Raw genomic sequence first — 21,957 nt, 5'->3', positions numbered from 1 at the left:
GCTTTTTTTTTTTAAAAAAAATAACATCTTCGGCTACTATAAATTTTTTTCAAATAAAATTACATAAGAAAACAGTTACTATTTTCTTTCATTTGTAGAGATTGTTTTACTTTTCAAAAGTATGATTGCTTCGTTTTATCGCTTTTGTAAAATAAAAAAACTGCTTTTCATCACGCAAACTTCTGTTCATTAACATCAAAAGGATCCTAAATCAATTTATAATAAGACTAAAATTAAACAAGTTTCTTGAAGTTTAAAATGAAAAAAAAAAAAAAAAAAAAAAAAAAAAAACAAAGAACAGTCAAAGTTATATTTTTTTAAAAATATAACAAGGAAGCGTCTTTAAAAAAACACCGCGTCAAGTTTTTAACGCTGGATAATTATTGTTTAGCGAAAAGCAGCACGCTTAGACAAATCTTGGGCGCTTTTAATTCCCTTTAAAAGAAATAATAACTGGGTGTGAATCGTGCAGATACACTCGTGCTATAGTTTTCATGTGTGACCGACAACACGTGCGAATTAACTGTTGTTAGAAATTTCAAAAATAAGTTCAGTTTTTTGTAAATACTCTCAGTCCCAATTTTAAAACTAAAAGATATTTCTCTAAAATAATGTATAGTCGTATAACTGACAACTTTGAAGCTTATTTCACAAGAGTTAAGTTTTACAATAACAAAATTGTTTATCAAGAAATAAAATGCCGCCCTATTCAACTTTGAGGACCCGAATTATTATATGTTAATCTTTCTAACAAACAACTGAAGCAAAAGTTTTATGTTACAGTCAGGAGATGGGCATATAAAAACAAAAAATCGTGTATATTTTGTTAACTCACGTTCGTTCTCAGGTTGTTTTTTTTTAAATTTCATTTTTAAAGCTAAGAATTTTACAAATAAAATTGCGCTAAATAAATAAAACATTACATTAAAGGTAATAATTGCAACCCATAAAAAGATTTTTTTATGGTAAACGCACAAATATTCCATACTAATAATAAAATAAACTTTTGCTATTTTTAGATTTATCTAGATTTATATGCCACAATGGTAGCTATATTTTCGTTTTTTACAAAAAAACAAACATAAAAGTCATCCGCAAAACTCCCACCTAGATGTTTAGATAACCAATTTTTCATTTTCTTTTTAACTACTCACTTGCATGAACTTTATACCCTACATAACTCCCTATCTTCGTCCGTAACTTATTCGGTACCTTCTTCTGTAATTCAATAAATAATTTCTCGACGTCCCAAAAGGCATTTGATTTTATTACATGATTTATGAATTTTCTTTTCATTTTTTTTAAAAAAAAAAATCTCATTTTCGATTTTTTGTGCTCAAATGTCAACTTTGGTGATTTCAAGTGTTGAATGTTTATTATGCAACAGTTCTCTTATTGCTTGCAAAAAAACTCCTAAAATCTTATATCTTCGATTCTTTGTTACTTATTGTAAAAATACCGTTGCAATGATAACATGCGTATTGACTCTTCTCATTTTAATTGCTTTTATCTTTTATGCTCCGTTAACTCATCCGCTTCGTCTGGAATTGGCCGGCATCTAAATTTATATTTTGTCTTTTTCTGTCTCTCCTCTTCAGACCATTCGAGAACTTTTTGTTTCCAATTATTCCGCTCCAATCTTGTGCAAACTAAGCCAGATTGACATCCACACTTGTTTGTACCAATTCCACCGCCGCCCAAAAAAATAAACTATAAAATGTAATAAGCTATAATGCATAATGAGCTATAATATGTAATAACCTATATTATGAATTTATTATAGAGTATTTAAAGCTTGAAACAAACTTCAAATGTAAATTTGATGCCCTGGTTTTATGTTCTTTCCACCCACTCAGTTGTTACATAATGTAATAAATAGTTTTGCAATCGCATGATATTAAATTTAAAAAACTCTTTCGTACCTTAATATCGTATTGCTGAAAGCATTGAGCGTTCAGAGACAGCATTTTTTCACATTTACCAACCTGTCCATGCTGTTGTGCTACACAGCACTCGTTCAACAAGCAATCGGATTTACTTTGACATGAATGCTAAAATAAATTCAATATTCTTTTATAATAACAAAAAGTAAAAAAACGGTCTTTATCGGGGGTGTTAAGACACGAATAAAGGTTTGTATCTTGGTACCATTAAAAGTTACCTGAGAAGACGCCTTGTCAATTAAAGCAAAAGTGATCAGAATAAGCATCACCGATTTCTTGCTCCAAGAAAAACTTTTTCGCCATTTTATGGACATGCATGAGCACATGATTTTATCCATCATTTTACAATCTAATGGTGGTGCATATATATATATTTGTATATATTTATATCAAACTAAACTGAATTGCACAAACAATCAATTATTCTTTAAATTTTAAATTTAATGAATTGTTTCAGGAGGTAAGTGATTCTGTATTGAATCAGTTTGTTACGTCATAAAGGCGTCAATAGACAATACACATCCTATTTCCGAACTTTTCGTGGGCGTAAAGTTCACAAATTCAGTGCACAAAGTTGCTTGCATCTGAGGAATAATTTGCTTTTTTAAAGTTTAAACCTGTCGATTTCAATGTCAACTTATACCAGTCGATCATTTTAAAAATAAAATGATCGACTTTCGATGTGATTTTACCGAGATATAATCTATATAAGGAAATTCTTAAGCTTATTGTAAATTTTTTAATTTGGTAAGCTCAATGTTCAGCCGATCAAAATTTCCACACCAATTATAGTTTAAAAAAAGCTTTTTAAATAAAAATTTTTATTATTATTATTTTTTTTTTTTTTTTTTTATTGTTCTTATTATTATTGTTCTTATTATTATTGTTATCATTATTATTATTATTATTATTATTATTATTATTATTATTATTATTATTATTATTATTATTATTATTATTATTATTATTATTATTATATATATATATATATATATATATATATATATATATATATATATATATATATATATATATATATATATATATATATATATATATATAAATGTTAAACCAAGTTTGAGAAAATTTAGGACTTTTTTAAAAAGAAGGTAAACTAATCAAAACAATTAAATTTACAACCCCCCTTTTCCTCATCCTAATAAAAGTGTCAGCAAAAAAACGCAACAAACTATAACCCCCTGGTACATCTTTTACTATCTATAAATTTTATCACTTTTACTCACAATAAAAATACGGTAAATACAAATACAAATAAAAAAAACACCGCTTTAATAATGGAAAATGATTTACAAAGAATTCACTTGTAAACAAAATTTCACCTCTGATTTATCAAAATTTAGTCCTTCTTGCCAAATTATTAATTTTCTTGTTACCCTTTTACTAGCTACAATTCCAACTCCACCACCAAAACCACCACTACAGTGCTAATAACAGCGATTTCATTAGCTATAACAAGAAGATTATTTATTTTCTAAAGATATCAAAACTATACGATCCAATGTGATTTGAGGTTTTTTTCACACAGTGATAACTTATTTTGTCGTCATGCCTCTTACATTCATTTTTTGCATCCAGTTAATTTTTAACTGAAAAGGAAAAATATAAATTGACCTTCTGTATTTAATGACTATATCTCCAAAGTTATCCTGAGATTTCTGAGTTGTCCAAAATTGGCACAAATAAATTATATAATATAACTGTGTAATACAAACATTTGTCAGATTATTTCTAAATTGTTGACTTTGTTTATTCCTGGCTTTCTTCATAAATTATTTTGTTGCTAAAACGATGTACAAATCTCTGCAATGTATTATAAGAAAAGTAAAAATGTAAGTTGTAATTCTAGAGGTTTGGTTTAAAAAGTGTAGTGATAAAAAGGTGTTCAGATATTAATTTTTAACATTATTTATTTTAAACTAAAAGTGACTAAATAACTCGTTTGTCCCAAATTATTTTTAAACTAAAAAATAGCAATAAGTTCAAGTGCACCTTTTTTTAAGAGGCATTCAAATTCGATAAACCTATCGGAATGACTTAAGAAATCCTGAGACATCTTTAAAATGTAAAACCAGCTTAAGCTTCATGCGCTAAAACTTTATTTAAAACCTTCTAACATTAGCTCTATTCTGTCAAAGAATCAAAATGTAAGGATGATTTCTTCATTATACTAAGAGTTGCAATTCAACATTAAAGCTATATTCATTTCTCAAATCTCAAATGTTGAGGATTACTTCTCTCCAGTATTTTACATGGTAAAATTGATCTCAACGGTCAAGAAATCGATCTAGTTTTATTCAACTTTTAAGACACTAATCGTTTGCGTCGCCATTATGGTGTTGTTTAAATAACTGTTTTTTATTCTTTAAGGTTTCACACGTAAATAGAACTTAAAAAAACTCTTTTTTGCGTTCACAAAACATGCGGCTTCAAGTGCACATGCAGAACGTTATGTTTGTATATTTGTCTTCGACGACATAGAAAGCAGGATTAAGTGTGTTTCTTTCTCCCTCTTGCTTAATAAAGCAGCGCCTCCATGAGGTTTGGATTACTTTTCCACTTAACAATTTTTTTTTCCTTCAAGTACTTAACTTTTTTTGATGTGGTGACGCAAAGTAAATACACAAATGTTCACATTCCTTCTAAACACACAAATGTTCACAGCATATTCCTTCTAAACAGTCGTGTAAGACTTTTATGATGTGCACCCAATTAATTCTTGTCGGCGACACATTTAATACTTTTCTTATCTTTAAAGAAATTCACAGTTGACATTTTTTTTTTATAAACAAACTTGTTTTATAACTTCCGTTATTAATTCTTAACCAGGAAGACTAGCAAAAAACAAATTAAAAATTCGCGCATTGCCTTTTTTGCATAACTACACGGCCATGAATGGTCAGACTCTAAAATGTCAGACCCAATTAATAAAACATTCATTCAAAGTATCATAGAAAAGAAACAGATTTAATCATGAAAACAAATTTCCTTCGCGGTTTATTTTACAAATTAGCAAAGTATGTATATATAAACGTTTATAGCTGGTAAAAACGTGAGAAAAATGCCTAAGTAAATATCACAGAAAGTGTTAAATGAACTCTGCAATTCTTCTAAACGTGACATTTCAAACAAATCTTATAAACCCTTTTGTCAAAAATAAATAAATGATATTATTAGTTTTTGCAGAGTAAACATAAAACCAAAACTTGATGATATAAAAGGCTTCGCTATTAGTTAATTATTTTACTTTTTTAAATCTATTAACTTACGTCATTTTACGCTCATGATATATTTTTTTTTTAACGTAACGGTTTTTGTAACGTAATGGCAACTTCGTTTCGAAAGCTTTGGTATCTTAGATACCGATTGTCAAAAAATCTTTTACGCCATTTCAACAACAGGTTAAATGAATAAAGAGAATGCAGTTTATGGATGATACTAAAATCAATTTTTGAAAATTTTCTGTAATTCTTTTTAATTAAAATTGAAGAACATACTGATTCTGCTTATATTTAAGATAATATATTTGCTCAAAGGACACGCACTACGCAACAGGACGCTTTTTAAATGCAACGTTTTCCGCTATTATGAACCTAACAATAAACAAGCGTCATTATGAGCAAAGTAAATATTTTTTGTTTTTTAGAAAGAAAAAAGCCTTATATATTTAGCTTAAATGAAATTATTATATTTGGCAATGAAATGCAATGATTAGCTACCTTTTTTTTTTCTTTCTGGTAGCACTTTCGTGTTTAAAAGTTCGTTGTTTCTTCGCACCATACAACTTTGCAATCAATCCAAAAAAAGATAACAAAAAAAACTCCTGTGCAATGTAATAGTATCAGTCGTTAAAATAAAACAGTTCTGTGGTATTAAATAAACCCAAGGACAAGGGGTCACTTTTTGATAAACTATGCCTTTTCCGACCACCGTTCACGCTTTTATTTTGCGGTGCAATCGTCATCATTAGAAGCGAAAAGACCGCCTTTGCTGTGTTTCTTCTCAATAATTTATTTAATTTTTTTTTTACGGATTGCCCTTTCATATTAAAGTTTAAGCCATTAGTTTAACTTATATAACACAAACTTAGCTGACTAACCTTATACAAACCAACCAAAAAGCAAACAACTAAATTACAAGTGATATTTGTCTTACTCTAATTTGTTTTAAGAGTTGGGAAATATAAGTAAACACGTGAACACTTTTCTACAAGTTAAGAAGCACGTCTTTAGCTTGTTATTTTTGGTCTTTTAAATATTGATATTTTTCCTCAAATGTTTACAGTATTTCTAAAATATAATGATCAAATAGAAAAGTGTGACAAACAAAAACTATATAAAGCAAGGCTTGGTTATGAATGACTAACTTCTCTTTCGCTCTCTCTTCCTTCTCATGCACGCATTATTGTAATAATGCTTGTTGAATATATCAACCTCATTCATTAATAAGAACAGCTTATCAACCGGTTCCGAATTTTGCACATTATAAAACTTTATAATCGAAGTAAAATATGAATTGAAAGGTCAACACAACAATTAACATACTTTTAAAAAAGAGTATGTTACGGTAGCTAAAGCTTCCATTCATCCCCCCTGGCACCTGCATAACTCCAGCTTTCTAAATTCTACGAAAACAATTTCCTTTAAGCACAAAACCTTATAGCAAATCAATAATACAATAAAAAAATGCTTTATAAATAAATGCTCATACCTTTGTCTCAATGTTAAAAAAACTAGACTAATCGGACAATTACTTTTTTTAAAGTGAAAGTCTTTAAAGTCCATTTATATTACAAAATACCAATCCACTTTTTTTAAAGTGAATCGGTATTTTGTAATATAAATGGACTAATAATAATAATTCTATAATAATAATATATATGGACTAATAATAATAGTTCTATAATAATAATATATGTGGACTAATAATAATAATTCTATAATAATAATATATATGGACTAATAATAATAATTCTATAATAATAATATAAATGGACTAATGTAATATAAATGGACTAATAATAATAATGATTTTATAATAATAATAAAACACCCAGTGTTCGCCATGCAACCTATGTCTTCGTCATTCGGTCAATTAAAAACATTCAAAGCAAAAACTAATTGCTGGAAAGTTCAGAAATCGTATCTAAAAAAAACTTTGATGTTTTTTTTTATAACTGACGAAAATTTGACTGTTGTAACTTTAAAAATAATAGAACACAATTTTAGGGAAAAAAACTGTCCTAAAAAATCCTTAAATCTTAATGACAAATTTTTGAAAAGCTTTCGGATAATCCACTCAAAAAACATTTCGTTTACAATCTAATTTATTTTTTTATTTTTTAGGGTGTTGTTAGGATACAGGAATATCTTATAAACATATAAATAGTGGATGAATTTAATAGGGAAGGTGTGGGGTGGTGATGGCGAACTCTGGAAGCAATATAACCCCCTTGCTAGTAATCTCCATCAAAAATGTTTTTAAAAAAATTGACTTTTTTGTCCTTATTGTAAAATATGAACTGTGACACAAGTAAATACTCGTATGGCTCAATTTTATTTAAAAGTAGCCTCGTAATAAGCAGTTAAGTTTTTTCTAGTCTTTGCCACACCAGTTTGCTAGAGGTCGCTGCCGTTGATAATTGCCATTTTTTTATAAATTATTATACAATACTTTTTTTGTTTTAAGATTAATTAAAGAAAGAATTAGAGCATATAATTGAATAGCTATGATTTATTTTTACATTAAATTATTAAATAGTTGTCGTCGTATAGAAATAATCTTTTTTATTTTTTGATTAATTATATTATACATGTTTATTTTCTATTTTCAGACTTAAAAGGTTTTCAGACTTTCTTAAGAAGTTTTAAAACCAATTTTACATTTAATACTTGGTAGGTACCTACTTTAAACTTACAGCTATTATTTAAATTTGAAATATTTTATTTGAATAATCAAACTAAAGACGAATAAAATTATATCTATTAACCTTTCATTATCTAAACAGCAGTTTTGTGGACATCAAAAGCTACTTGGCGAAGAAAGACTAGATATCCTATATAAACGAAGCGCAATTTTAACTTCAATGAGTCCGGGTTTCAATTTTTACCCAAAACATTTCAAATGTTTTGGCGGAAAGAGGATCAAAAAATGTTCTCCATGAATATTTATGCAACGCTTTTGACCAGTGGCTGACGGATAATAATACTAAAATACCAGTTATTATATAAACATGAAAATCGGATACAAATTCATTTAGTGAAGATTTACAAATAATTTTTATCCTCATTCCACTGAATAACACTCATTATATGCAGCCTCTCGAAAAAGCCAGTTGTGCAATACACTTCTGATTCTGGTAAGAACGTCTTAAAGTTAACTAAACTGCACTATAGATACAAAATGTGTTAAGTAAATTTATCTTTATTTTTCAGATGATACGATGTCGTTGAGTGGGTGAAACGAAGTTTGAGTTGGTTAACTACATGAGTAAGGATTAAAACCAAATTTTTAGTTGTAAAGCATAAAAAAATGTAATAAAACGATTAATTGCTATAACAAGCTTAATTAAGTTGATAAAAAAACTATTACTTAACACCAATTCATGCACCACGAGCCCTTCATGGAGTATTAAGGTAAACCTCGAAATAAATGCACAATTTGTTGTGAAATACAACAGAACTTGGTGGTGATTGTATTTTTATGTGAAAGTTTGCATTAGAAGGCTTCTCGAAGTTTTAGCTCTCTCTCATTGAATCATGATATTTTCCCAAGCCACGCATTATTAGATGCCTACCTTCATAGCTACATAAATTATAGAATGCAACCGGTACTTATACTTCAAGATTATTTCCGTTCTCTAATCTTCTGTAAATTTTCTTCATGATAAAGCAATTTTTCCTTTCAACATAAATGACATCAAAATAAGTATGAAGGTTTTTCTATTTTTAGAAATTATTGAACTTAATGTTAGCACTTAGAAGACTTAACATTTAGAACAGGGACTTGAGTGTCCCAATCTAAATGTAAGTCTTCTAAGCGCTTACCCCGATGAGCGCGGGAGAATAGCTGTGATCTAAATAAAAATCCTCTACTATTGTCTATTTGTTACTTAAGCGTGTATCACACCCCATCTGTAATTGTATTAGCAAAGTCAAAACTAAAATCTTAAAAATGTTATAAGTCTTTTATCAATTCTACTATAGGTCCATTTCATTATTCTGTTTGTTATTATTTATGAGATGAAAAAGGTAGCCAGTCAGCAACCAATTCTGCGTACCTAAAATGGAAAGCTATCTGATTCTGTCTCGAGTCGTAAATTTGGTATTTTTGTTTGAGTACTCAGCACAATTTTATCATTTGTTGCTATTAAAGTTTCCCCATTGCAGTTTCACTAGGTTTCTTCAGCACATAATAAACTATACTCCATATACCAACAAATATACAACATTAAATTTTTCATTGTTTGAATTCAACTCATGAGGCACTCAGTTTTTATGCTATCGATTACTTCTATCCATTTTAAATAAGTGTGATCAGCCGATAACATCAATTGTTTCTGCAAATTTTTGAAGCATTTTAGATCTTCATTCAGTCATACATCCTTTCCTTATCTTCAAAATTTTTATAGTCGTTTCTGAATGTTATTTGTTTTCCAATTAAAAACTACTATATTTAATGCGAACAAGTTAAAAAAGCAAGTTAAAAGTGGACTTTAAAATCTCATTTATTGCATGTAAAATTGTAAAGGTGGTCGAGAGTATGACAACAAGCTCTTCCTCCTAACTCCCGTTGTTCTTTATAAAGTAAAATTTCTAATAAAAAAAAAATTAGTGATATATTTTTACTCTATTCCAAGCAAATATAGTTTTGAGTATATATCTAGTACAATGTTATAAAAAAGTAGAATTCAGGGCCACAGCAAAAATTTAAAGTTTAGATATGTTTAAATCGGTATTTTGTAATATAAATAAACTTTAAAGACTTTCATTGATTATATCGATTTAAATTGGTTTTAAGATATGAAATAAACTGAGGCAAATAATAAACTGACAAAAGGAATAAAATGCGATAAGAAATAAACTGAGATAAGAAACGGGCAATCTTAAAAAAGGAATCACCGAGGAGAAAACTAACTATTCACTGGGATGGACAACTTCTGTTAGATCACCTAAACCAATCACACAAGACCTTTCAATATTCCTTTCAGGAGGAAGAGAAGATAAGCTGCTGAGTGTAAGAAAATTTATCATTATCCACCGGTGAAGTCTAAAACAGTTTTTGATTGTTTAAACCATGAAGAATAGAATACTGACGAAAGAGTTTTAGTGATATGCTTTTTTTACGTCATTATCAAACACAGGGAACAAAAATGGAGCATTTATGCTCTTAAAACGGATGGTTGGGGAAAAAAAATTTTTTGACTTGCTTGCAGACATATTTTTGAGATTGTGTTTTTGATTTTAAGATGTGGGAACAACATTTCAAGCAGGTTTGCCTGCTGTTAGTTCTGGACCTTATCTACTGATTTTTGTTCACTTTTGGTACCTAACCCTGATCGTAAGACTGACAATGAGGAAGACGAGACAGTTGCCAGGCACATCGAGGTGAAGGATGCCTTGGAGCACATGATAGATGAGGAGACCTGCCTGGAGCTGCCCACTTACCGCCACTATGGTGCCCACAACTTAATGGCGACAGTAGATGTTAGTAAGGTGACTTTCTACTCATTAGTTTTAGCAGTGTTTCCGAACTAAATGTTTTTCCGAACTGAATGAGGTTTGGCTAAGCTAAGAGAGAATATACAGCTATTCACGAAAGTTTAAACAATGGCAGAATTTTCAAATCTAATCTTCGGTTTTTCTTGAATAAAAATCTAACGGAAATAGATATCAAAATAATTATTTTTCCAATTTGGTAAATAGGTTATTTGTTAATAGAATAAAAAAAAGGAGGTTTTGACTCATTACCGTTTACTCAGAAATTTCATTAAAAGGTAGGTGATACAAATTAAGAGGTTTCACAAAAGTTTAAACGATTTTATTTAGGATCAATTATTTGCTAATTAATTGATAAATCCGCTGCGAAATTTTTTTTCGCAGCGAATTTATCAATAATTAGCAAACAATTGAGTAGTTTTTCAATCAAAAAATTCTTTACAACATCATCAGGCAGCTTTTAATTCATTAAAAATCAACTTAAAATATTGTGAATTTCAAATTAATTTCAATTGCGTGAAATATTCAGACAGGTTCAATTGCGAGAAATATTCAGACAGGTTTTTGCAACATCGTCGACAAGGCGGTGGAGGTTCGGTTGGCATCTGGGGATGTTTTTCTCACAAAGGTATAGGCTTCTGTCAGCTGTATGAAGGCCGAATTACTCAATACACCTACAAGAACACATTGGAAACGTGTTTAGTTCCATCAATCAGACACTTGTATGGCAGAAGCAAGCAATTCATCTTTCAACAAGACGGGGCTTCACCTCATACAGCACACTCAATCAAAGAATATTTTTTGAAAAAAAAGTTCAATGTGATGCCCTGGTGCTCTAGATCACCAGATCTCAACCCAATCGAAAATATTTGGTCTTGGATCGACAATCAACTGACATACCATGAAATTCAATCAACTCAGCATTTAAAGCAACTTTTGAATGAGTACTGGCTGAAGGTACCTTGCGTGATGTGCATGAAATTAGTTGAACCAATGCATAAACGAGTTTATCTTTGCTATAAAAACAAAGGAGGACACTTCAAATATTAATTTGGCTTTTTTTTTCATTTTTTGTTCGAATGTTGCAATTCGTTTAAACTTTTGTGTTTCTTATTTTTCCTATAAGATTTTTTGTAATAGCTTTTTTCTAACTAAATATTAAAATTTTTATAACATGTTCATATTCATTTTAAAGCTAATTACTTTTTCTTTAATAAATAAAAAAAATGAAGTCGATATCATTTTACAGTTTTTCTTTATTAAACAAAAACCGAACATACTTGATAAAAATTCTGCAATCGTTTAAACTTTCGTGAATAGCTGTATATAGACATATTACATATACAAAAACATATTACACGTATAGAAACATAGTACATATATAGAAGCATAAAATTTATATAAAAGCATAATACATATACAGAAATATACTACATATATAGAAACGTAATACATGTTAAGTTTAAGAAATTAATCCCCATTTTACACAATCATCAAAAAGGTTTTTTTTTATAACAAAATTAAGAAACTTTTTTAATTATTATTTTTGTTGTAATTTTTTTTTGTTATTATTTTTTGTTGTAATTTTTTTTTTTTGATAAAAAACATTTTTTTTTTCATTTAGTGAATCGATTTCTAATTGTCGGAAAAAGAAAATCATTTTTCCTCTATTTTTTTAATTTGGCATTTGAAGTTAATCTAACAAAACAAAGAAATATTTATAGTGCTTTTGTTTCTTATACGGTAAATTGTTGAGACTTCGTCAAACCTTAATCAAGGCTAAATTTAAATTAAGACTAAATTTAAATCAAGGCTACATTTAGGCTAAGGTTGCATTTAAACTGATGCTGCATCTAAATCGATGCTACATTTAAATCAAGGCATCAAGCATCAATTTTGCATGGGTTTTAAAAAGCTGAAAAATTTTTAAAATCTTTCTTTTTTCAAAAATCCTAAAGTAAAACTGTTTCTAAAGATTTTGAAATTATTCAAAAATTCTAAAGATATTTGAAAAATTTTCGTTTGAAAATTTGTGAATTGTTTAGCGTTTATATTTCCAGATCAGCTGTTAGCCATCTGGAACAGAAACTCGTTCTTAAAACAAATATTTGTTTTATTGTTACAGAAGAGTCTAAAACTTATCTAACTACAAATGTTTACAGGGCGTACTTGCAGATTATTGATTTCATAAGTCATCAAACAGAGGGGTGATGTTTACGAACCGATGTGTTCGTAACGAAAGTTAACGTTTCTTTTTTCAAGCGTTAAACGATGAACTTTTTCACCAAAATTTCTGAACCGGGAAAAAATTTGAAACAACATTTTTAAGCGTCGTGTTTTTTGAAGTCAAGGGGTTTTGGATTTAGTGCTTTCCCATTTCATTTTCTTTCACTAATAACTAAATAATTTTTTACGTAATATATAGTTATAATTAAATACAGTTATACATAATCATGATAGAATATAATTAAAAAATACAATTAAAATAATACTTAACATTTACAAATTATAGTAAATTCTTGTTATGATTTTTTTTTTCTTGGGGTGCGTTCAAATAGAAAATGGAAAACTTTTAAACTCTTGCCTTAAAAAGAGCGGGAAAGCATTAAAATGTTACTTAAATTTAGTCAAACACTTTTTTTAAGGAAGTCTCTGAAATTATCTTCTTGATTTCCTATCTTTTGTTAATCTTTTTTACAACAATATTTTTGATATGTATCAAATACTATTTATTTATTTGTAAAGTTCTCTGAAAAATAATATTTCTGTATGATCATAAAACTATCGATTTTAAATTTCTTTAATTGATTTCAAGGCTGACAGCTTTAGACAGAAACATTTTTGAACAATAGAGCGCAAATTTCAGGTACCCGTCTTTCTCTCGATCATCCATGTTAAAGTTTTCAACTTCTTTATATGTTAATTTAATCATTCGTAAAATTAAAAAATATAAACTTAATACATTACAGGTTTGGTCTTGCTTAGTGATTGAAATAAATGAAGATGACGTCTTTATTTTTTCAAGGTTCAACATTAATTTCGCATGTGCTAACTGTATTAACAGTCACGTGATAGTTTGTTTGGACGACATATTACGCAGATGAAATACCTTAGCTTTCGTCACGTGTTTTTTTGCGTGAAAAATGTTTTGATCAAGTTTGAAATTTTTTTCGATTAGTTCTTGAAACTTGTTTAAGTGTTATACTTTTAAGTTATACCTTGTTATACTTTTAATGCCTAAAACTTTTAGTAATGTTAACATATTGCTAATATATTTAATGTATAACATATTTATATTATATATGCTCTTTCGTTAATTATTGAGTACTATTTCACCCATATAACTCTGCATGCTATTGTATAAGAGTACTTTAATTGAAGACTTAACCATCAATTCATGTTGTTGAAGAACTATTTAAAAAATGAATATATGACAGGCTGGTTGATTTTCATTTTTACTAAATGCAGTAAAACTAACAAAACTAGTTTACTGGTTGTAATCGAGGCTGGCAGTGCGATAAACATTGTTTGATTTTAGTACACCAGTTAAACACGCTGGTAAAACTGATTAAGCTTAACCTAGCATCGTACTTAAAACTTAGGCATAATACTGTTTAATCAAGGTATAAAACTGTAGGTGTTGATAAATTTGTAAATTTTTAATTAATTTATTAAATAATTATTATGGATCTTTTCAAAGCTTTTGGCAAGATTCTAGCATTAAAAGGTTCAAACTTTAAAAAAGATGAAAAATCAATCGATCTTTCCTCGTAATGAATTCCATTTACATAAATGTGGTAACATTCAGCACTGTAATATTATTCTGAGGAAATTAAAAGCCCCTTTTTTCAGAAATGATATTTTCAGGGATAATATTAAAGATAAAACAGTTCTTGACGTGTTATTAAAATACGCCAAGAACTGTTAAATTAAATTACTATGAATTATTACTAAATGAAGATACATGAATTTCTATGAATTTCTGACAAAAAAAATTTTTCAAACAGATGACGCTTCACACTTCAAATTTTATCTTCACATTATTACAATAATAATGTTGAGATAAAAATCGAAGTGTGAAATGTCAAACGGCGCTGGTTTCCGTAACGGTTCTTTTTTAAATCAACTTTTTTTCAAATTATCTCTATGATTTGAAGTAATGTTTTTAACAAAATACTGTAAATTTTTTTTGTTAAAGAAAGGATTTGTGAGGTTGGCATAACAATTCTAGAGGAAAAAAAATTGATGTATATTTTCAACATTTTAAAATTATATTGATACTTATTTTAAAAATAAGTCTGTGAAAAGCAGCTGTAGATTAAGCAATTAATTATCACCTCGCTCCATCTTCAAATACAAATTATAATATTTGATCTGAGAATTAATAATTTGAAGGACCTTGGTAAAAAAAAAAAAAAGAATAGTTCTATTTAAATCCACTTTTCATAAAGTTTGCACCATAACCAAGTCATGATTTATCTTTCCAGAAAACTCAAGTACTTGTTGTTAGCAAGGTTACAAACAAAAGTATTTCAAGGTCATCGCACCTTTTAATGATCAAACAATAAAAATCCGATTTGCGTTTATTGCGAAGGTTTATTTTTTGTAACTTGAGCTCGTAAATGTACATCGAATCAATCTAGTGCGCTCATGATATAAACCGTTTTTGTTAAACCAGTATATCAAGGTTGGCGCACTGAGTGTCAGTTACAAAGATAATATTAAGTCTAATCCATGATAAAGAGCACGAAGCGCTAAAGCTTGTTGCTTTTATAGAGCAGGATGATTAGAAAAGTGACGTATTAACTTGCGATGATGAAAAACGGTTCACGCTGTGTAACTGCTGCCCATTAATAAATAAGGATGTCATTAATGTGTACTGTCGAGTCTATTTACTATAAAAATCCTATTTTTGGAGTGAATGTTATATTTAATTAATCAAACTATTCACGAGTTCGTACCCAGTTCGAAAATAATGGCACTGAAAACACAGCGATTGCTGCAATTGTAACTGAAGCGAAGGATTCATTTGAGCATTTTTACATATTAGATAATGTTTTAACGTAGACCGTTTTCAACGTGTTATTAGATATCAATAACTTAATAGAAACATCTTTGTTAGCAAGAAAATTTAAAAAATCACTCAAGCAAAATGCCGTGCTGTAAGCTCAGTCGAAATGCTTCATTTATTTCAATGCTGACATTAACAATGTCATTTTTTATTGTGGAGCTTGTAGTCGGTTATATGACTAAATCAATGGCATTGGTTGCTGATTCATTTCAGATGTTGTCAGACGTTGTGTCAATTATTGTTGGCTTTGTAGCACTACACTGTTCCAAACGTAGTGAAACTTCTAGTCGTTTTACATATGGCTGGGTTCGTGCTGAAGTACTTGGAGCTTTAGTGAACTCTGTGTTTCTTGCTGCTCTTTGTTTTACAATTCTCATAGAATCATTTAAAAGGTTTGCAATTCCAGAACAAATAGTGCAGCCAAAACTTGTTCTTATTGTTGGTGCAATTGGCTTACTTGTAAATATAGTTGGATTATTACTTTTTCATCAGCATGGTGGAGGACATGGCCATTCAGACTCTAATGATCCAATTGAAGGTAGCCATAACAGTGATGTTATAGATAATTTTGTAGCAGGGACACCGCTAGTTAATAGCAGTGTAGTGATTGTTCTTAATGACGATAAAAAAAACTCTCAAGAGGTTCAAGTTGTCAAAGAGAAAAAAATTGATAAGAAAGCATCTGGAGCATCTCGCTTAAACATTCGTGGAGTTTATTTAAACATTCTTGGAGATGCTTTAGGATCAGTGATTGTTGTGGTGAGTGCACTAATCATTATGTTTGTGAAAGCTACATGGACTAACTATGTTGATCCTGCCATGAGCATCATAAGTGTGGTAAATATCCAAATAATTTTTTTTACATACACACACATATATACATACAGTTTTTAATGTTGGTATAATTTTTTGTGATCATATTAATGTTATTACACTTTCAGAGTATCATTTTGGTTTCATCTTTTTCTCTCTTGAAAGAATCAATTATGATTCTTATGCAAACTGCCCCTAAAAATATCAAGGTAAAAGATATTGAAGTGCGTATTTTAAAGCAATTGCCATGTATCATTAGCATCCCCAAGTTCCATATTTGGCAGTTAACTGGAGATAAAATAATTTCTTCTCTTCATGTTGTGTGCAATACTTTTAATGACTATATGTCAATTTCTAATCAGTTGAAAGAACTTCTAGATAAAGAAGGTGAGTGCAATATTTAGCTAATAATTTTTTTTCTCATTATTTTAGTTTTTACTAATATGCTTGTAAGGTACAATGATGTGCAAGTTTATATTGTGGTAAAAGATTATGTTGTTAAAATAATCATATAATAATAAAATAAAAAATGATCAAAGCACTCATTAGGAGCATTTTTTTAATTGTATATTCAACCAATAATCTGGAGAAAAGAATTTTGTCTTTATATTTGTGCTCGTACTATTTTTTGCATTATTAAATCTGCTATGTAGTCTCCTATCAAATGTATATAATAGTGTATCCAAATATTTCAAAATTATTTTTATAATTAAGTTTTGTTATGACTGCAATTTGCTATAGCTATCTACTCTTATAGTATATACTGTTTTCAATTTCTTAGACTTTCATATTTTTACTTAAGGAATTCATTCATCAACTATCCAGTTGGAGTTTTCAAAAAACAGTAAAGATTCCTTTGATTGTCATGAAGAGCTAAATGATTCCTCCTGTTCCATATCCAAAGAGTCAAATGATGGAGAAAATAGAAATGTTTTGGTTAATAACACAACAGTTTGTGAGAAGGAATCTGCAGTGTTGCACATCCCAACTCTGTGATCCCAACTTTACTCTAAATCTGCCAGTATTATATTTCTAAGTGGAGTGTTCCTCTGTAATTGTTACTAGTGTGATATTGATAAATTATAGTTTATTTTATTATTAATTTTATTGTATCCTAAAAGTTCTCTCATGTTTTGCTTACTTTTTTTGCCGTTATCCTTGAAAATTTTAAACCAACAAATGTTTCTCTTTTATCAATAATCTTCGACTTTATGATTTTTAATAAAATTTCAATAGTAAATTATTTGTCAACAAAAAATTTTAGTATAGATTTTTTAAAAAAAAAAAGTTTTAATTTAATTATTTCTTTTATTAAAATAGAATATTATCATATATTTATAGGTGTAGAATATAATGGTGTTTTTTCGACATGGAAAAATAGAATTAAGATTGCATAATAGAGGAAAAATGTTTATGAAAATTGTCTTAAGTTTCAATAATGCAAAAGATATATTTTTTTTATTTTTTTCACAACCTAATATAATATATATAATATATTATATATAAATAATATATAATAAATTTATACATCATTGAAAATTGCTTTGATACAAACCTTAAGAGCCGGATATCTGTCACAGTTTCAATATTTTCATAATAATTCCTTTAAATTTTGTGTGAAAACCCGATCTTTTGGAATGTGTTTACATTTGCAGCTTTCAGTTAAATTGTTTTTTGTTTATTGTTTTTTTTTTTTGAAATACGACACGTTATTTTGACGTCAGAAAGTATCGTTTTTGAATATCTTAGATATACAGTGAATGCTCATTTTATTATTACAAGACTGTTAATATTAATGTCACTACTATTAGTGTTACTTAATATTCAACTAAACCATAAGAAAAACTGAATGAAAAGTTGATGAAAGGTTTTTTGTTACTTTTTATTTTACTAAATAAGCACGAAGGAAATATCAGTACGTCTTATTGTGTTAAAATCTGCAAAAAAATAAAATAAAAACACTGGAGTGATTAAATTTGGACCTTTTTTTTTTTTGAAATGTTGTTTAATAAGTGTTATTTTCTAATTCTTTTTGTGAATAGGAAATTCATGTTTAGAAATTAAACTATTTTTTCTGTTATGTTCGGTACCGGTTAAATCTTCTCACATAATGGAAAATAAGCCAATTATGATTGCAATTTAATTTCCGCGCCATATCTTCGTTTTGGGAAAAAAATAAATTTCATATACTCACTGTAAAGATTTCTCTTTTGCATAAATAACTTAAAATTTGATGGAATTTTTATTTTTTTTTAATTATATTTGAAAAAAATATATATTAGGAACTTTTCTTTACATGGCCATAAATAAAAACAAATTGAAGTTTAAAAGAAAAGATTTCTTATTTTCTTAATCTAAATAATTTATGCATGATAATTAAGGTTGGAATTTGTTTTAAAATTTTTGTTTTGAAAATTAGAATAAAGCGTTTAATTTTAAATTTGAAGATTCTTGATTTTAGAAAATAAAGAACCGTAGATTCCTTTCAAAAGAAATTTCCAAAACAGATTTAAGAGTACAACTTTCGGTGAAATTGAATTAAATATCGAAAATTACATTGAAACGTAATAAATTAATAATTTTCGTAATAATTTGCTATGTAAATTATGTTAACAAATACATTTTAAATTTGTTAAAGCCATTTAGCGTTTTAAAAACTCTTTCATTAAATAAAGAGGTTTTTAACCCTTTCATGCGCTGGGTTGTTGTATAACTACAAATGAAACTAAGCTTCCCTAATTCGAATGGTGCATTCTAACCGATTGAAAACAATGTTACTTTATAAATGAGAGTTGAAAAAGGCTGTAGAAAAAGTCTACTTTAACATTTCATAGTACCACTGTCATTTTGTAGATGATTTTTTATGAGTTATGTTAGTTACGGAAAAATAATTGGTGCATGAAAGGATTAATTTTCTTGAATACTTTTTGTTGCTTTATTTTTTTCACTTTTTGTGCGCTGTAGCATCAATATATGGAATATAAGTATTATTTTAAAAAATTTTCCAGTTTTCAAACTATAAAATAGAGTACTAAAGTTAATTGCGTCTCTTATTTTAAGACATTGAATTAAAAAATTATAAGCTTTTGTTGAAGTGATCGTTGACACTTTGTTCGTTTTCTAAGTCATTTTTCCTTAGTGACGTAGTAATTCAACAGGTTCATTTTTTTCATAATGGTATCGTTAATCAAGAGCAGTCATTTAAAAAGTCATTCGAACCAGATACTTTTAGGAACGAGTAAATTTATGAGCCAATGGTTGAAAGAACATCGCATTCAGAAGTATGAATGAAGCGTTAATAAACTTTAACATTCAGCCTCTGAATGATTGGAGAGGTCAACTTTTAAATGGTTGTAGTGGTTGCGAATGATTAAAGTTACTTTCAGTTTCTATTCATAATATTGATGATTCTTTCAGAAAGTTCCAAACCCACCCAACTTACCCATAGTAACTTTATTCATCCTTTTACTGTTTCTTTAAAGGGGACTATTTAATGAGAGGTTTTGCAGAACCACGAACAATAAAGCTCTCTCCACCTTGCTTTGCTTTGCGGCAAACCTTTTTTAGGTAACTTTTTTTTTTGAACAGATCTCCGTTTACTTGATCCTAATTCTTTAAGGTACTGAAACACGTTTTTGGTGTTGATGTCATCATGGCTTTTTGTTTTTGTGTTTCCTTTTTTTCAAGTATTTTTAGATGTAAAAAGTCAAATCTAGTTAAACACCGCTTAAAAAATGTTTTATAAAAAAGTTTATTATGATCTTAAACATATAATTTAATTTAAGCGATTTTACTTTTCCATACGTTTTTTTTCCATACGTTTTGGGCAAAGTGAAACCAATCTTTTTAACAACTTGATCAGAACATCTGTCAACAAATGAAGTCACAAAGCTCTTTATCAAGGTAAGCGTTTCTGTGGTATGATTACCATAATCTGTATAAAAGGCTACATTCGTCTGACGCTCCACCTATATGAGCACACTGGACAGTACTTTCTGGCGGTTAAATTTGGTTAGGTCGAGTTGAAATAATCCACAAGGTTTTGAATCCTTGTTTAGCCAGATTTTTCTGCACAGTTGCCAAGTTTCTTTAAATACACTGGCAAGTGTAAGTTTAATTTTAATTTTCGGTTCATTTCGCTTTTTGACAGTTTTTTGCCACTCTGTAAAATACTTACTTGTACTAGTGACTGTTGCGGCCATCAGTTAAAAGCAGAATATACCTTTTTAACAGTATTGTTTGGGAAAAAAAACCCTGCTCCAACTAATCAGGAAAGATGATCTGATCTTCAAAAATGACCAAAAAAATAGCCTGATTAGTCCATTCATTTGTTAATATTTTGATAAAGGATTCTTCAAATACATCATTTGGCTTATAGCTACGGAATCGGGTACTGTAGTATTGTCCCATATAGTATTAAAGGAAAACAAGTGATCATGGTTTTCTGTTCTCTTTCGAACTAATAAATATATTTTTACTATTTTAAATGTTTGTTTTTTTAAACTGATTGATGTTTTCGACAGAAATGAGAGACTGTAGCTTTTGCTTACTTAAAAGTACTAAAAAAATCAAAGTTATGTAACTTTCTGTCTGGATGAAGTCATAAAAAAAAGTTATTTTATCTTCTTTTAGAAAATAATTTAGTTGCTGATCCTCAGGTTTGAATTGGCGAGGCAATTGCTTTGTTATTGGTAAACAAGAAGGAACTTTGAAATAACTATGTTCCCATGCGTGTAAAATAAAGTCTCCATGTAGCTTGATTATATCTGAATGTTTAGGCCAAGTTTTTTCACATATAAAAATATTAGATGGTTTAATAAAAAAGTCACATAAGGAAGGACATTTGCTTTATCTTTAGGCAATCTAAAAACTACTGTTATTACATTACATTATTACGTACATTATAATTGTCTTTACAATTCATAATTTTCAATTTATTTGGCATTTAATCATAATTATTCATTTAAACATGTTATTTAAAATATGATAAAGTATGATAAAACAGGAGTTTGGGCTGTGTAGTATTAAAAAGAATCTCAAAAACTATTCTAACACTAAAAAAGTTGTAATTTCAACAAGCAATTTTAGTTGCATTACGAAATGGTGTCATATACTCACAAACTCCAGACATCTGCCGGGTGTTAATACTTGCAAAACTTTCTTTCTTCAAAAAACCATTTTATTTTCTTGCTCTTTAAATGGATCTGCTGTTAGAATAATTTTGTGATATCTTGGGATTTCAATGGGTAAGTAGTTTACTGTTTTTTTAAAATTTATAGATTTAGAATTAGATTGGGGAGAATTTCTAATTTTTTAAATTCTCGCCCCATGTTGTTCCAAATCCCAGAATGTAAAACAAATTGGGCGTTGAAATGTCAATGAGAAAATAGCAAAT

The 21,957-nt window shown here is 28.6% G+C and overlaps 2 protein-coding genes and 1 long non-coding RNA gene across 7 annotated transcripts; 1 reads left to right on the top strand and 2 right to left on the bottom strand.

Moving 5' to 3' along the window:
- Window positions 1–821: 821 nt before the first annotated feature.
- Window positions 822–6,375, bottom strand: LOC145194965 (uncharacterized). 5 transcript variants are annotated; one of them, XM_090070560.1, is made up of 5 exons: window positions 6,328–6,375; window positions 5,681–6,250; window positions 2,162–2,292; window positions 1,923–2,051; window positions 822–1,710 (listed from the first exon to the last, which is right to left on the bottom strand). In XM_090070560.1, the coding sequence occupies exons 2-5, from the start codon at window positions 5,739–5,741 to the stop codon at window positions 1,507–1,509; spliced, it is 525 nt and encodes a 174-aa protein (XP_089926686.1). In that variant the 5' UTR covers window positions 5,742–6,250; window positions 6,328–6,375; the 3' UTR covers window positions 822–1,506. The 5 variants fall into 5 exon arrangements, with proteins under 5 accessions (XP_089926686.1, XP_089926689.1, XP_089926688.1 ...); XM_090070563.1 differs by lacking the exon at window positions 6,328–6,375 and adding an exon at window positions 3,284–3,410 and having other exon boundaries at window positions 5,681–5,751; XM_090070562.1 differs by lacking the exons at window positions 5,681–6,250; window positions 6,328–6,375 and adding exons at window positions 3,284–3,410; window positions 3,576–4,907.
- Window positions 6,376–14,828: 8,453 nt separating this feature from the next.
- Window positions 14,829–18,224, bottom strand: LOC149880188 (uncharacterized). The gene is made up of 2 exons (XR_016446296.1): window positions 18,118–18,224; window positions 14,829–16,757 (listed from the first exon to the last, which is right to left on the bottom strand). It is a non-coding gene; the product is annotated as an uncharacterized LOC149880188 (long non-coding RNA).
- LOC149880189 (proton-coupled zinc antiporter SLC30A1-like) lies at window positions 15,831–17,820 on the top strand. Its single transcript, XM_090070591.1, has 3 exons — window positions 15,831–16,586; window positions 16,691–16,949; window positions 17,365–17,820. The coding sequence occupies exons 1-3, from the start codon at window positions 15,831–15,833 to the stop codon at window positions 17,556–17,558; spliced, it is 1,209 nt and encodes a 402-aa protein (XP_089926717.1). The 3' UTR covers window positions 17,559–17,820.
- Window positions 18,225–21,957: the final 3,733 nt, after the last annotated feature.

Source organism: Hydra viridissima, unplaced genomic scaffold, assembly GCF_058129835.1.
Source record: "Hydra viridissima isolate aposymbiotic clone 2 unplaced genomic scaffold, HvirCarnegie_v1 scaffold_13, whole genome shotgun sequence".
Lineage (NCBI taxonomy): Eukaryota > Metazoa > Cnidaria > Hydrozoa > Anthoathecata > Hydridae > Hydra > Hydra viridissima.
Note: the sequence above shows the minus strand (reverse complement) of the source record. Positions and strands in the feature narration are given on the sequence as shown.

Coding starts and splice junctions, on each gene's coding strand:
- LOC145194965 (XM_090070560.1), bottom strand. CDS start 5,741: ATGGTGCGAAGAAACAACGAACTTTTAAACACGAAAGTGCTACCAGAA. Junction 2,052..2,161: donor TTGACAAGGCGTCTTCTCAG/GTAACTTTTAAT, acceptor AATTTATTTTAG/CATTCATGTCAAAGTAAATC. Junction 1,711..1,922: donor TTCAGCAATACGATATTAAG/GTACGAAAGAGT, acceptor TACATTTTATAG/TTTATTTTTTTGGGCGGCGG.
- LOC149880189 (XM_090070591.1), top strand. CDS start 15,831: ATGCCGTGCTGTAAGCTCAGTCGAAATGCTTCATTTATTTCAATGCTG. Junction 16,587..16,690: donor CCATGAGCATCATAAGTGTG/GTAAATATCCAA, acceptor TTACACTTTCAG/AGTATCATTTTGGTTTCATC. Junction 16,950..17,364: donor AGAACTTCTAGATAAAGAAG/GTGAGTGCAATA, acceptor TTTTTACTTAAG/GAATTCATTCATCAACTATC.